Consider the following 14,060-nt stretch of genomic DNA (forward strand, 5'->3'; position numbering starts at 1 on the left):
CACAATCCCATGAGTTTTAGATAAGTATCACAATACCAGCAGAGACAGTTTAAAAAAAAATCTGAGCAGCCAAGAAGATGAAAATGTAATTTATTCTCCATTTCTGACATAGTTCAAAGGAAATACTGATTTTAAAAAGAACAGTTCTTTTGAAAAGAGCCATTACTACTAACACAAATAACATTCCTCATGTGAACACAAATTAAAAAAGTGGAATACAGTGTTTCACAAGAGGATACTATATCTTACTAAAAGATGTGTACTTGACAGAAAATTACATACAAAGTATATCTAGGAAAAATTTTGCTTAAATAGCAGCCAGTGACACTATCACTAATTTTGCTTAATAATACTTTATTACATAACCAAAAATTAAAGGAAGATCAGAGCCAGCCCCAAGTACTTTTAGGTGTGGACCTACAAACTAATTTTACAGGCCTCGTGCAGGGTTAGGTATTTCTCACATAACTAATCCAAATAATCCAAATAACTCTGGGGAGAGGCAGCAGGCTGATTCACCATGGGTTTAGGTTACCTATTACCTATAAACCTGGATATCTACATGTCTCTGACACCTCACTTATAGCACAGAAGTTCAGGTTGCGCAGACCCTTGTCTGTTTCAGGAGTCAAACTGTCTGGACTTGTAACAAACCTGCCGCTTGAAGTTAGTAGAGCCAATAACACCCACACCTTCTCCCACTGAAGTTTTCGTAAAGATATTAGCACACATCCTCCCTATCAATCAGAACACTGGAAAAGCAGGTTAGACACCAAGATACTCTAGTAAATCTTTTTTAAAAGTGCATTACAGAGGGTCGAATTCCAGAGGAATTTTCCTTGTGTTACTTGCTGGACAGGGGTAAGGTGAAATATCATCTTTTAAACAGACCCAGAAGATATAGAACCACCCCCAGTGCTGATAAAACCCAAGAGAGCCACGCCACGGGGAGGGAGGGGACTGTTGTTCACCTGCGGTCACACCGGGATCGCCCGGCACTGCTTCCCCACCTCCCGGAGGCAGCGGGTGCCCGGCTCCCTCAGGGCAGGGCAGCCCCGGAGCGGGATGCCGTGGTGGCAGCGGGCCCCGGCGGCGCGGCGGCGCTGGGCGCTGCTGCTCGGGCCGCTGGCGCTGCTCGCCGCCGTCCTGGCGCTGCGCGGCACCGCCCGCCCCGGCCCCGCCGAGCGCCCGCAGCTCTACCGGGCGCTGGAGCTCTCGCCCAGCCGCAGCATCAACTGCTCGGGGGTCGTACGCGGGGACCAGACGGCCATCCGGGAGGCGCAGCTCAGCAACCTGGAAGTGGCGAACAGAAGGGCTTCACCGACGCCCGGCGAGTACCTGAACATCACGAGGGACTGCAGAGCCTTCAAGGAGACCCGGCGCTACATCGAGTTCCCGCTCAGCCAGGAGGAGGAGGAGTTCCCCATCGCCTACTCCATGATCATCCACCATAAAATCGACATGTTTGAGCGGCTCCTGCGGTCCGTCTACGCGCCCCAGAACGTTTACTGCGTCCACGTAGACAGCAAATCCCCGGCCGCCTTCCAGGAGGCCGTGAGGGCCATTGCTGCCTGCTTCCCCAATGTCTTCGTGGCCAGCCGCCTGGAAAGCGTGGTCTATGCCTCCTGGTCCCGGGTACAGGCCGACCTCAACTGCATGCAGGACCTCCTGCAGAGCCCTGTGCCATGGCGCTACCTCATCAACACCTGCGGCACCGACTTCCCCATCAAGACCAACGCCGAGATAGTCCGGGCGCTGCAGCTGCTGCAGGGCCAGAACGCCATGGAGTCCGAGAGGCCCTCGGCCGCCAAGAAGCAGCGCTGGGAGTATCACCACGAGGTGAGGGAGACCATCTCTCGCACTTCCCAGAAGAAACTGCCCCCACCCCACAGCTACCCCATGTTCACGGGCAGCGCCTACACCGCCGTCACACGGGACTTCGTGCGGTACATCTTCGAAAACCCCACCGCACGAAAGTTCCTCGAGTGGTCCAAGGACAGCTACAGCCCTGACGAGCACGTGTGGGCCACCCTGAACCGCATGCCGGGCGTGCCGGGGAGTACGCCCCTCAGCGATAAGTTCCAGCTCTCGGACATGAACGCCCTTCCCCGCCTGGTCAAGTGGGAGTACCTGGAGGGCGACATGAGCAAGGGCGCGCCCTACCCGCCCTGCACCGGCCGCCACCAGCGCTCCATCTGCATCTACGGGGTGGGCGACGTGCCCTGGATGCTGCAGCAACACCACCTCCTGGCCAACAAGTTCGACCCCGAGGTGGACGATGCGGCCGTCCAGTGTCTCGAGGAGTACCTACGCCACAAGGCCCTGTACGGCCGGGGGCTCTGAGGGGGAGCCGCGGAGACTCTGGCCAGCGACTGCTGCCTTCCGTGGGCGACTCCAGCCGACGGCGCCTCGGGGACGGCGGGAGAGGATCCCCCGGGCCCTGAGGGGCCCACGCCTGGGCGCGGCCCCGAGGAGAAGCCCCGCCGCGGGTCGGACGAACGGACAGACGGACGGGGTGGCCCGGCGGAGGGAAGGGCCGGTGGAAGGGCCGGTGGAAGGGCGGGAGGGGAGGCTCAGCCCCGTCCCGCTCGGCTCCCGTCCCGCGGGGTCCCCGCTCTCGCCCGGAGCCGCCGGAGGAGGCGGGCGGGGCGTTGCGCAGCCCCTTCCCGAGCCCATCGGCAAAGGCAGCCCCGGGCTGCCGCCTGCACACGGGCAGCCCCAGCCACGGTGCCCCCAGGTCCGGCTAGGGGCAGAGCCGAAACAATGATTAATTTGCTTTTCCACAGAGCACCCGGCAGCCGCCGCCCGTTCAGCGCTGCTCAGCTGAACATCTGGCTGCTACTTTTGCCTCACTTCAAACTTTGACTCTATCAAAACTCGTTAATCGTTAAAAGCCAACCTTCAATAAAATCCAAGATAGTAAAATCCATAGCGCTTCGGTGTTCTACGTTCTCTGAGGAGAATGGTTTGTGCTCCTGGCAGAAAACCAGGCAGCATTAAACCAGTTAAACCCTTTGTGCATCCATTTCTCTGCCTGAAACACAGGCAGAGGGATGCACACAATGGTATGCAAACCTACATTTTCTAAAATCCACATCTCTCTTCCCAGTCCCCCCAACCCCCCCCCAAAAAGAGATATTTTGGTGATATTTCAATACGGTGATTACCACATCCAGTAATGGACAATGGACAAACCAATCACTTAATACATTGTTTTTTTAAGTTTCTAATAGCTGAAAGGAAGATTTGCAAACTTCTGTTTTTCTCACCTTCTCATATTAAAGCTTACCACTTTCCATGGATCCAACACCTTTTCACTACCTGTAATGCTAAGAGATTAATGCCCTTCTCTTTATTTTTTTAAAAAATCTATTCAAGTAACTTTCTTGTAAGTAAACGCTCACCTTTACAAATTTAAGGTCTACAGCGGAGAATTAGCATTACACAAAGAACACCTGAAGCAATCCCACAACACCAGGCTACATTTCGATGAAGTTATGACTGCAGTCACACAAATCTTTGAAACATTGATTTAAATAGGATGAGAAGATGAAGTAACTGACTGGAAAAGGTGTCATTGCAATTTTGTTAGACATTTTAAAGTGAACTTGGTTGTAAAATAGTGATTTTTTAAATGCCATGGTGATTTCACAGACAACAACAGCAGGTACGGGGAAGAAAAGGTCTCAAACATAAATACCCACTGTATCATTGGGCATTTGTTTAAGAAAAAAGAGCAAATGAATAGAATTATGGATCCAGGGGGCAGCTGTTTCTAACTTATGTAAGCAGGCATTTGCTAAAGAGATTAAAGCTTTATGCTAACCTGATGGTAACATACAAGTTTTTGAAATGGTTTCAGCAGCAAATTCAACATTAAACAGAAATTATCTCCATGTCTAGAACAGTCTTTTAGAACAAACAGAACTTCTCTGGTGACTTAGGGTAAGAACTCCAGTCTCCCACCATAGAAGACTGCATCAAACCACTGCTGCCTAACCTGATTTTGCTTCTTAGAACTCTTTTGCTTACTTTAAATGAATACATGTTAGTTCAAAATGGCAAACTAGTGCCAAGGGGTTCATTGGGGGGTTGCAATACATTCAGGTTTCTGGACTGAAGCAGGCAGAGAAGGGTCACCATGTTTCCAGCTATGGCAAAGTGTTGTCTTTTTCCCTTACAAAATGGAGGGAAAATGTGCATATTCCTGGAGATAAAAAAATCCCCATACCTATTAAGTTTTAAGAAATTGCATAAAACCCAAATCCAGCCATGAAATGGATGTTTGTAAAAACTAAATTATTTATTTTTTAAAGAACAAGGGTGTTTGGGGGGCTGGAAGGAATCCCAGCTTGAAATAGTGAAAGATTATTGAATGAGGGCATTCTCTAGTATTTTGCAAATATACCTGTAGAGAAAGAGACATACTTACAAGTTACTTACAGACCTGTCAACAGGAATTTTTATCCCCTTTACTTTGTAAATATGTTTAACTTCTTCAGCTGCTCCTTCTCTCAGAAACATGAAGTATTGCTGGCACACACTGCAATAACAGTGTTTCATTTGTTGCCAGACACAAAAATGTTACAAACGGAGAGACAGAGACAAGAATTTACACTGAGGGTGCAACGTGCCTCTTCAAATCTGTTCCATGGTAAGCCTTTTGTCAAAGTATTTTATCTTTTAATGCTACTCACTGCAGTCTTTGCCCTTCCTGGTTAGACGAGAATCTAAGCATTTATCCAGAGTTGAAAGAGTTTGCTCACAGAATGTGAAGACATCAAGAGAAGTCAGCATGCCATAAAGCCAGCTTGGTGACTCAGTAGGAGGGACAGCAGTTATCTAACACAGCCTAGGCAGCTCTCCTGCTCAGAGATCACTGCTTTGGATGAAAATGACTGTTTCAGCATTATTACCTGCAGAGGCAAACAACTTGTAAACCTCAACATCCAATTGGCTTGATCCAAAGGAAATTTCCTGTTTCTAATGGTGTTACTATCCAGAATTCCTCTCAGATGATTTGGTTGCATAAACAAAGGCTATCTTGTGCAAATATATTTTCAAATCACTTCTTTTAGTAGCGACCTAATTTCTTCTGAAAGAATGAGCCTACTCCCAAATGCTTAAGGTGAACTAAGACAAAAGGCATGTTCTCAGCATATCCCCTTTCAAAGACATTAGGAATGTCATATTTATGAGTGCAGTCATACATCAAAACACTGATATGTCTCTGCCATTAGAAATGGCAGGAAAAACCACCACTCAACTCTAATACAGAACTTTGCTTTCCAGAGATCTCAAAGGATGTTAGAAATCAGATAGCTGGCATCTTAGAAAGTTGGCAACAGAGCACAGAGAAATCCTGTAACTTGCCAGTTAGTTGTAAAACTGAAAAAAGAATGAATTTGGAATAGAGTAGGACCAGCCCAAAGTAATACAATCACAACAGATTATAGAACCACCTCCAAAAATAGGTTAAACCCCATATGAAATTAATCAGTAAAATCATGGGCTGTCCAATTGGAAGATGTATCAGAAATATTAGTTTTGTGTAGTCAAAAATCTACTTCTGACACTTCTGTCTACAATTGTTAACTAAAAACTTGAACTAGATAAACCACCAGTTGTTTAAGGAGGTAATATGCTGCAAATCTACCTTTCAAGAAGTGCACAGGAGGCTGATGAAACTATAGTTCTGGGATTTAATAACAGATTTCTTTTTCTGGTTTAAACCTGTCTTTATGTTTTATTTCCAATTGCTTTTTACTTTATTTTTACAAGAATAATGTGGCTTATTACATACCTACACAACAGGTCCATAACAGCTCTTTTTAGCTTTAGTTAGGAGGGTTTATTTCCTTCTTGCTTCACATTTGATAGTTTATATGATCACCTCTGAGATGCCCTATAACAAAGAGATGGGCCAATGAAAATGAATTTGGAGGAAAACAGGTAATAAATTCTAAAGAAACAAAAAGTAGACATGAACAATATGAACACAATAAAGGTATCTGCAGTCAAGAGTAAAAGTGATTCAGGGAGCAGGGTTAGGGTGTTCCTTTTCTTCTGACTGCAACAGCAGTGACCATTAAATGTTAACTAGCCTCTGTGAACAATATTCCACTTCCTTGAATGATGTAGGTTCTCTTAGCACAAAATGCAAACCAAAACGTTAATATATCTGTAAATTACTACCTCCTAGTCCACAATGGCTAATCCTAACAAAAACCACTCTAGGTTACAGCAAAGACAAAGTTCACGTCTCCCAGTACACGCTTACTAAAGTAGCCTTCTCCTACTTTCCTCCCCACCCCAAAATTTCTGAGTACAGAAAAGCAAACCCAGGTCAGTAGGACTTTGACTGAAATCCTACCCCCTAAGCTGCCAAGATCCTTAAACCCAAGTGTCTGTAACACTCTCCTCTAACTCACTGTGCCTAGTCATCGTGCAGACGTACATGATGATCCTGATTAAACTTGTCTTCTGGAAATTCATCATAAATTCTTCCTCCTCTGCACTTTAAATTTGTGCCTCTCTGATAACATTTAAAGTCAGGTATTGACAGCCTTGACTGAGCAAACAGCTTACATCAGATAACATCCTGGTTTGCACACCTATGGAATTGACAAAATCCTTTTTCTTGGAAACCATGTTTAAACAGGCAGTCATCCACAGCCAGTTCAGCACTGGTATTTACTCTTCCCTTCAATTTCTTTAAGTTAATCTACTTTCTAAATAGAAACATCTATTCCAGTTCAATGTCAAGGTGCAAAGATATATTTTACTTTCTCTCAGCTGCTGAGATGTGGAAGCAATTGTGATCTTTCTAAATAAAATCACCAAATAAATAAATAAACAGAACACTACAGGCAAAGAAGAACCAAATAGGCAGCAGAAAGTGTGCTGATGCTCTGGCAAGTGAAATTATGTGCCTTCCACTGGATATTACAAGTTTAGTACAACAGAAGGGCAGTTGATACTTTTAGTGTAAATTCAATCTTCCAAGACCACAAAGTACATTAATCACATGAACTTTGCAGGATTATCTGAAATTCAAACCCAAAAAAATAGCAAGTGGCAAGAAAGTTATGGAGAAAAGCAACAAAAAGCAGGAAGAACATTGGCACCAGACTACCTTAACTTCCCTTTGCTCCTTGCTCCTTCCATGAACTGAAACAACCTCCACAGAAGGAGTAGATCCAGCACCTGGACAAACAGCATCCCAGAAAAAATGGTTAAAGTCTGGAGCAATAGGACAAGGGGGAATGCCTTCAAACTGAGAGAAGGTAGGTTTAGATAATAGGAAGAAATTCTTCCTTGTGAGGGTGATGAGACAGAAGAGGTTGCCAAGAGAAGCTGTGGCTGTCCCATTGCTGGAATTGCTCAAGGCCAAAGTGGACAGGGCTTGGAGCAACCTGAGATAGCAGAAAGTGTCCCTGCCCATGGCAGGGGACTGGAATGAGATCATCCTTAAGGTCCCTTCCAACCCTGGCCATTCTATGATTCTAATGCACACTTAGATGGAACAAAATAAAAGATAAAATTATTTGCATTAGGAGAGTCAAAAGGCTACAGAGAACTTAAAATGGAGAAGTCTGTCTAGAGACAGGAAAAGATTACAAGCAGTTGGAGGTCAGAAGAACAAATTTTTATACTTGTATGGGTTGAAATTCAGTTACCACATGATTATTAGAGAACAAAAAAAGTTTAAACCTAGGAGATTGACTGTGATGTAGAACAAGAGAAGACAGATACACATTTGCATCCCTTAAGTTAAAAACAGATATTTATTGTGCAATTGAAATAAGAGCAAGTTGTCTGCTCTTTTATTTTCAAAAATGGTTACTTACCAGTCTGCAGTGTGCAGCCAAGGGCACGTAGCAGAACTACTTATAGACAGAAAACTGCAGTCACAAACACACAAACATGCTGCCCAGCAGGAGCTGCTAAGCTTTTGCTGATGTCCTCCTCCACCACTCTGTAACAGACATTTCTTGCAACACCTAGCAGTGCAACCAGTTACCCTGCAACTGAAAGACTTTTTAATTTGCAACATTTCTCTAAACACACTTAGAAAATGTTGGGGAATACGGTATGTTGATGCTAGTTTTAACCAAAGTTTTCCAATGATCACTCTTTCAAAAGTTTTTAAATAAAAGTTTATTACAGAAATTATTTTGAACAAAAAAAAAGACAACAGTATCTCTTGTAATTAAAAAAAGGTAACATTATATTCATGCCCTATAAGGTGAAATGAAGAAATGCTACAGGTATTTCTTCTGCTGTCATTCTGTGATGCTTTCTAGTATGGATTAACTCACATTTGCATCACAGGAATTGAGTATGATCAGTCTCTTTCCATGCTTCTCTCCAGAAAGTGCTGCATACTAACAGAAAATATTGCAGACAAACCACAGGTCTATTCATTCTGCAGTATTGGAACCAGTGTCTAGGAAAGAAAAGAAAAAGTGAGACAAATATGCACCCCCACTGAAAACAGAGAACCAACAACTTTCTCTGGTATCTTCCCCAAGTTCTAAAGCGTTCCCCAAGCATTTTAGAACATGTTCTGTACCTACCTATTGTCTCTACTGCTCTCAATGCCATGCATGAACTGCTTGTGCTGTTTCACCTCACTTAGCAACACTGAGAAGAGCCAGCACAAAACTCCAGAGATGTATTAATATTAAAAATACTAAAAGCTTTGCTCCAGCATGTAACAATACACAAACCCTTTACTGCAGTCACCCAAAAGCACATCTGGCTATCATCTACTAAGGAAAAATGTTTCTTCAAATCCAGCACCATAAGCTCTGGTGGAGTGTGGGGCGCAGCATATCATGTATTTTGAAAGAGGTACCAGAATGAGCATGATCTTCATAAAGCAACTCAGACCAATTCTCTGTTCTGACCTTTTGTCAGAATCACCAATTAATGCCAGTGCAGTTTTTGATACACTGCCATTACTACTTTCTTGTTTTTAGAGTTGTGGAAAAAATATGTAACTCAAATATGGAGAACAACAAGCCAGTGTTTAGCACTGTTCCTTCAGCAAGTCAGCTTCTCGTGGGAAAAAAAAAAAAAGCTTGTAATGTTAATAGCAACTTCAAGTCAGCCAGTTGTTTAAATCTTATCTGCACAATTTATCAGGAATGAAAATGATTAATACTTGGAATGTAAGGTTTCCTCCACTAGCTATAATAAGCACACAAAAACCAAGCAGTAAGATTATATGCTTGGCTAATACCAGAAGTTGAGAAAACAATAAATTCTGTCAAATCTTTAGAACTACAACTTGAAGGGACTATTGTAAGCATGCCAGGGTCAGGAAGCCATGAAGAACCTGTTTCAGAGGTCTATGGTGCATTTAAATAAAGGCTTTTTCATGCTCAGTTCCTGCTTTTAACATCACTCTCTGAGGATGAAACAACCAGCACCATTTCACACAGCTTTAGCAATACTTTGCCACATTGATGGTTTTAAAAGTTATAAAGCAGCTTGCCACAAAAGTTTTACTTTTTCCAGTAAAGAATCTCAAGGGACATGGACAAAAGTAATCCAGTCAAGCAGATATGGATTGCAAACTCCCACAAGCAGTGTACAAACAGAGGGTCTGCTAGGCAACAAATAAGTCTCATGACTTGCAAATGCACGCAAAAGCTTTCCATGGGTTAGCGTTGCCAGAGAATGACTGCTCAGACACTTTTCTCAGACAATTCCTTGCTCAGACAGTTGAAGCACTCTTCAGATTCAGTAAAACATGGTGCTATCCCAACAAATAGGTTAGTACTAGAAAACTCACCAGACAGAAAAAAAAGATTACTTCTGACTTTCTAATTGCTCTAGTATTATGTACTTCCCAGCCACAGGTGCACAGCAGTCCCTAACACGGCTCTGCCTCAGTGCCTATGAGTCAGGGAAGCATTTAGCTGGCCTTTGTTTCATGTCCCATTAGATGTTGTAACGGGAATACAGAGCCCTACTTCCGTCTAAGTCATGCAGTCGGCCTGGCTTTAGCAAGACACTCGGGTCAAAGCTCTCTAAAAGCAACCAAGACTCGTGTCTCAACCTATTTGTATCATATTTCATACTTACTTTTTCCATCACATGCTACAATTTTCACTTTGTCCACTTTCACAAGTTCGGTGACCTCCCTAAATTCCACGTCATTCAGTACAAACGTCCATACATTGTCACAGAACCTGTATGTGTTCAGAGACCCCTAGAAAAAGACAAGAGACATTTGCTATAGGACACATCTCAAAAGCAACAGAAAATATGATGAGTATCTACTGAACCGTGTCCCTTCTAGGACAGAGTGCTACAAAGCCAACAGTGGACCTGAATGCATACAAACTGGCAAGCAAGCAATCCTGAGGAAAACTGGAGTTTAAATGCCCTCCAGTGGCTGAAATTCTCAAGACCACAGAGTGACATTACAGGATATCCAAGGGGAGGGTCCTCAGGTAGGCAAAGAAGTTTTACAATATTTTCAACATATACAAAGGATCAGTAGCAGGAAACATTTCTTAAAACATTGGGCCGTTAGAAAAATCAGATACAGCAGTGATCATAACAATATATGAATTCTGCAACTGCTTAAACAAAGTGGTAGCTTAAATAAAAAATCACTACAAAACTGATATATGTGACATAAAGGGGTATCCCTCCTATTTGATGTATTACTGAGGATGTCAATATGGAAAACTTCTGACCTTCACTTTTACATATTTTAAATTGACATTCTTGAACTTAGAACTTCAGCTCCAGATAACATTTTTTAAATTTACCCACTAAACACATCCTAAACTGTTTTTTATACCATGCTACATATGCAAAGCAATTTAAGTGTGCTAGAGAAATTATGCATTTTTAACATCTCTATATTGTTTAAAATTCTAGTCTTTTAGGAACCCACATTGTGAATGTGTTCTACATAGATTGCAGAGTAGTATCACAACAAGTTAACACAAAGCTGGGTTTTGTGGTTTTTTTTTTTTCCTTAACATTACATTCAAGTTGATGTTTAAAAACTTGCTGGCTATCTAACATTAATTAGGGTGGCTGACTGGGAACACCCCCCAACTTATTTTTCTACGATACCTACAGAAAATAGCTACAAAATGATCCAGTGAAAGGGTGGATCTAAAACTCTCTAGTCTCTCTTCACATTATTCATGTGGCTGAAAATCTGGCCTCATCCCACTTTTGCTAGGGACAGCTGTGAGAAGCAGAAGTCTCCCTCCTCATCTGCAAGACACTGAGGATGGCAACGTTATCCACCAAAAAAGCAATTCCCTCTTCCCTGTTTTCATCATCTGATTTCTGCATTCATTCAAAAGATCCCTGGCAGAACAAGGTAACAAGCCTTACAGCTGCATACAGAATACACACGTAAACAGTCATTATTAGAGCCAAAATAAACCCTCTTAAGTTCTTGCTTAGAGCACATAGCTTTAAATGCCACTCTGCATCAACACTTAGCTGCTGTATCTCATGTAAAAATTTAAGATATCATTTCCTTACCCTGAAATTGACTCTGTTCCTGACTCGCTGTGCCAGTGCTGAATTTATAGCTTTATCAAACTGAAGTAGCACCTGAAGGGCCAACTGAGGTGTGATTTGCTGTGACTGAAGTAGTTGAAAAGAAAACAAAACAAGTTTTGAGTTGTTTCAAAGTAAGCTCAAACACACAGCAGAAGTTAAAAACATCAAAACAAAGTTCACTTCAATGACGCAGATCTCTAGAAGAACACTCTACAAAAATTATGTTCCTGTATTTATTTTTATATTTCAATCCTGTATTACACAAAGATCTCTTATAATAAATATTTAGTGGAAATAACTAGAGGAACAGCAAATTGACTCCAATGTTCCAGTTAATCTGGCTGTTAATTTACATAAGACTATGCCACTTACATAAAACACTTTCCTTTACCTAGAATACAAAGCAAAAAACATCACAAGTGAATGTAGCACCAAACCCTGATCTCAGTCAGGAAGTTTCCCAAACCTTGGCCCTAAGTACCCTGACACAGGAACAACAAAGCCGTTTGGATAAAAACTTCTGTCTTTATTAAGCTACTGGCCCAGACGCCAGGCCCCGACCTGTATGAGCTCATCCAGACTCTCCTGAAGGCTGTTGCCCAGCGTGGTGTTCCTATACAGCTGGTACGCCATGGTTCCCTGCGAGGGCTGCACACGTCCTGCTCATCCACGGCTGCGCGCCTAGGCTGTCCTCGCTCTCATCGAAAACAAACAAAGGTAACAATAAATCCCTGCCCGCCCCACGGCCCAGCCCGCCGGGCACGCACAGTACAGAGAGCGCCCCGCAGCACCGCCCGGCCCTCGGCTGCGCTCCGGGGCCGCACAACCGAGAGCCCGGCCCGGCTCCGGGAGCCAGCCCGGCCGGAGCCATTCCGGACGGGAGCCGAGCCCCGCCGAGCCCCACCCGGCCCCGGCCCCGCCGCCGCCCCCGGGAAGCGGCCCCGGCCCCGCGCCGCCATCGGCCCTCACCGCGCGCGGCCGGAAGCGCGGCCCCGCCCGGCGGCGCGGGCCGGAAGCGGAACGGGGCGGGGCCAGCGGCGCCCTCAGGGCTCCGGCCGAGGCCCGCAAGGGTTCGGCTGCGGCTCGGTAAGCACAGCCGGCGGTAATGACCCGCATCCACACACGGGCTCACCACGCCACCCCGACACGCCTCGGAACGCAGCAAACAAGCTCATTTAAAAAGAAAGGATGGTAATATTGTTAAGAGGTGGTAATATTGTTAAGAGGTAGGTGAAGTCTTCTACTTACATTTTTTCTATTAGAGGGACAAAGGAAAATAGTCACATCTGTGAAGAGTGCTACTAGCCCAATGAAGCCGGTTCTATTATCCGTGACTCAAAATCTGTGCTTTTGCATGATTACTACAGCTTCACTTTGTTAAACACTGCACGGTTCCCATTATCGCCCACAATAAAGTTTACAGACACTAATTGACAGTGTAATCATTCTGATGTACCGTTCAATCATTGGAGCACCTACAGCTCAGGTCTTTCTTGTGAATAAAAACTTTTGTTAATGAAAAGAAACATTGCAGAACTGCAGAACCAGTGGTAAACTAAGCATCTGTTGTCCATGAATGTTATTTTGTAATTATTAACCTGCAATTCCATCCTACCAGTATTAACTAGCAGTTGAGCAAGCTAGAGTAAGGAATATGGTAAGATAAGGACGTTTGGAAAACACTTTGAAAGCTTCTCTGCAGATCATTTTCAATACTAAAAAAATTCATGTAAATCAGCGTAATCTGGGCAGTTCAAATTGCAAAACTGAAAAAAAATCTAGTTTGAGCAAAGAATGGCTTTAATTTCACTGATTTCAGTCATGCTTGAAGGGAATGATGAAAAACTAACATGACTGCAGCCTCCTCACTAATGCTCTTTTTTCCTGTTAGTTTAATATGGGTAATGAGATGTGATAAAAGAAACTGGGTAGTTCAACATAGAATTTTGAAGCTAGGAAAGCTGCAAGATGTCTTTCAGAAGATTAATATTTAAATATTCCTTACATTTCAGAGTGTTACTCTGACTAAAAGAAGGTGTCCTTAAGAAGTATAATTAAAGCACTTGTTTCAAGTGTCTCTGACAAGCAGTGAGTGAAACAAATCCTCTTGAGAATGACCTGCATCCACAAGGACTGAGTGAGAATTTCGACTGCAAGATTTGTAAGGCTTCTGTGGTTACAATGAGCTTGCAAGCTGTTATCCCTCTCCTCTCCATTCCTCATAGGGGGTTTTGGAAGGAGACTGGAATGACTTGAGAATTCATTTCCAAAGACAACAGCTTTTGAGAAGACATGAATTTAAACCACCTTTCTAGATACTAAATACTGTCTAAATCTGTAGGATACACTGACAAAAATTTGACACTGAAATAAATACGCTTTTAACGAAGAAACTTTCTACCTTGTGACAGTTTTAGTTGATAAAGTGCCTATTCACAATGTACTTCAGTATTTTTCAGTCAATACAGACATTTCAGCAGACAGCATCAGTGAAGCTGACATGACCAGGCAAC

At 43.6% G+C, this 14,060-nt stretch overlaps 2 protein-coding genes across 2 annotated transcripts; one reads left to right on the forward strand and one right to left on the reverse strand.

Annotated features, from left to right (window-relative positions):
• The first annotated feature begins 1,065 nt into the window (after window positions 1-1,065).
• On the forward strand, window positions 1,066-2,343 carry GCNT3 (glucosaminyl (N-acetyl) transferase 3, mucin type). The gene has a single exon (XM_058811587.1). It carries the CDS (start codon window positions 1,066-1,068, stop codon window positions 2,341-2,343), a length of 1,278 nt encoding a protein of 425 aa, XP_058667570.1.
• Window positions 2,344-8,142: 5,799 nt separating this feature from the next.
• GTF2A2 (general transcription factor IIA subunit 2) lies at window positions 8,143-12,545 on the reverse strand. The gene is made up of 5 exons (XM_058811054.1): window positions 12,517-12,545; window positions 12,109-12,242; window positions 11,527-11,631; window positions 10,096-10,222; window positions 8,143-8,449 (listed from the first exon to the last, which is right to left on the reverse strand). The coding sequence occupies exons 2-5, from the start codon at window positions 12,178-12,180 to the stop codon at window positions 8,424-8,426; spliced, it is 330 nt and encodes a 109-aa protein (XP_058667037.1). The 5' UTR covers window positions 12,181-12,242; window positions 12,517-12,545; the 3' UTR covers window positions 8,143-8,423.
• Between the last annotated feature and the right edge of the window lie 1,515 nt (window positions 12,546-14,060).

This window comes from Ammospiza caudacuta, chromosome 10 (genome assembly GCF_027887145.1).
Source record: "Ammospiza caudacuta isolate bAmmCau1 chromosome 10, bAmmCau1.pri, whole genome shotgun sequence".
Lineage (NCBI taxonomy): Eukaryota > Metazoa > Chordata > Aves > Passeriformes > Passerellidae > Ammospiza > Ammospiza caudacuta.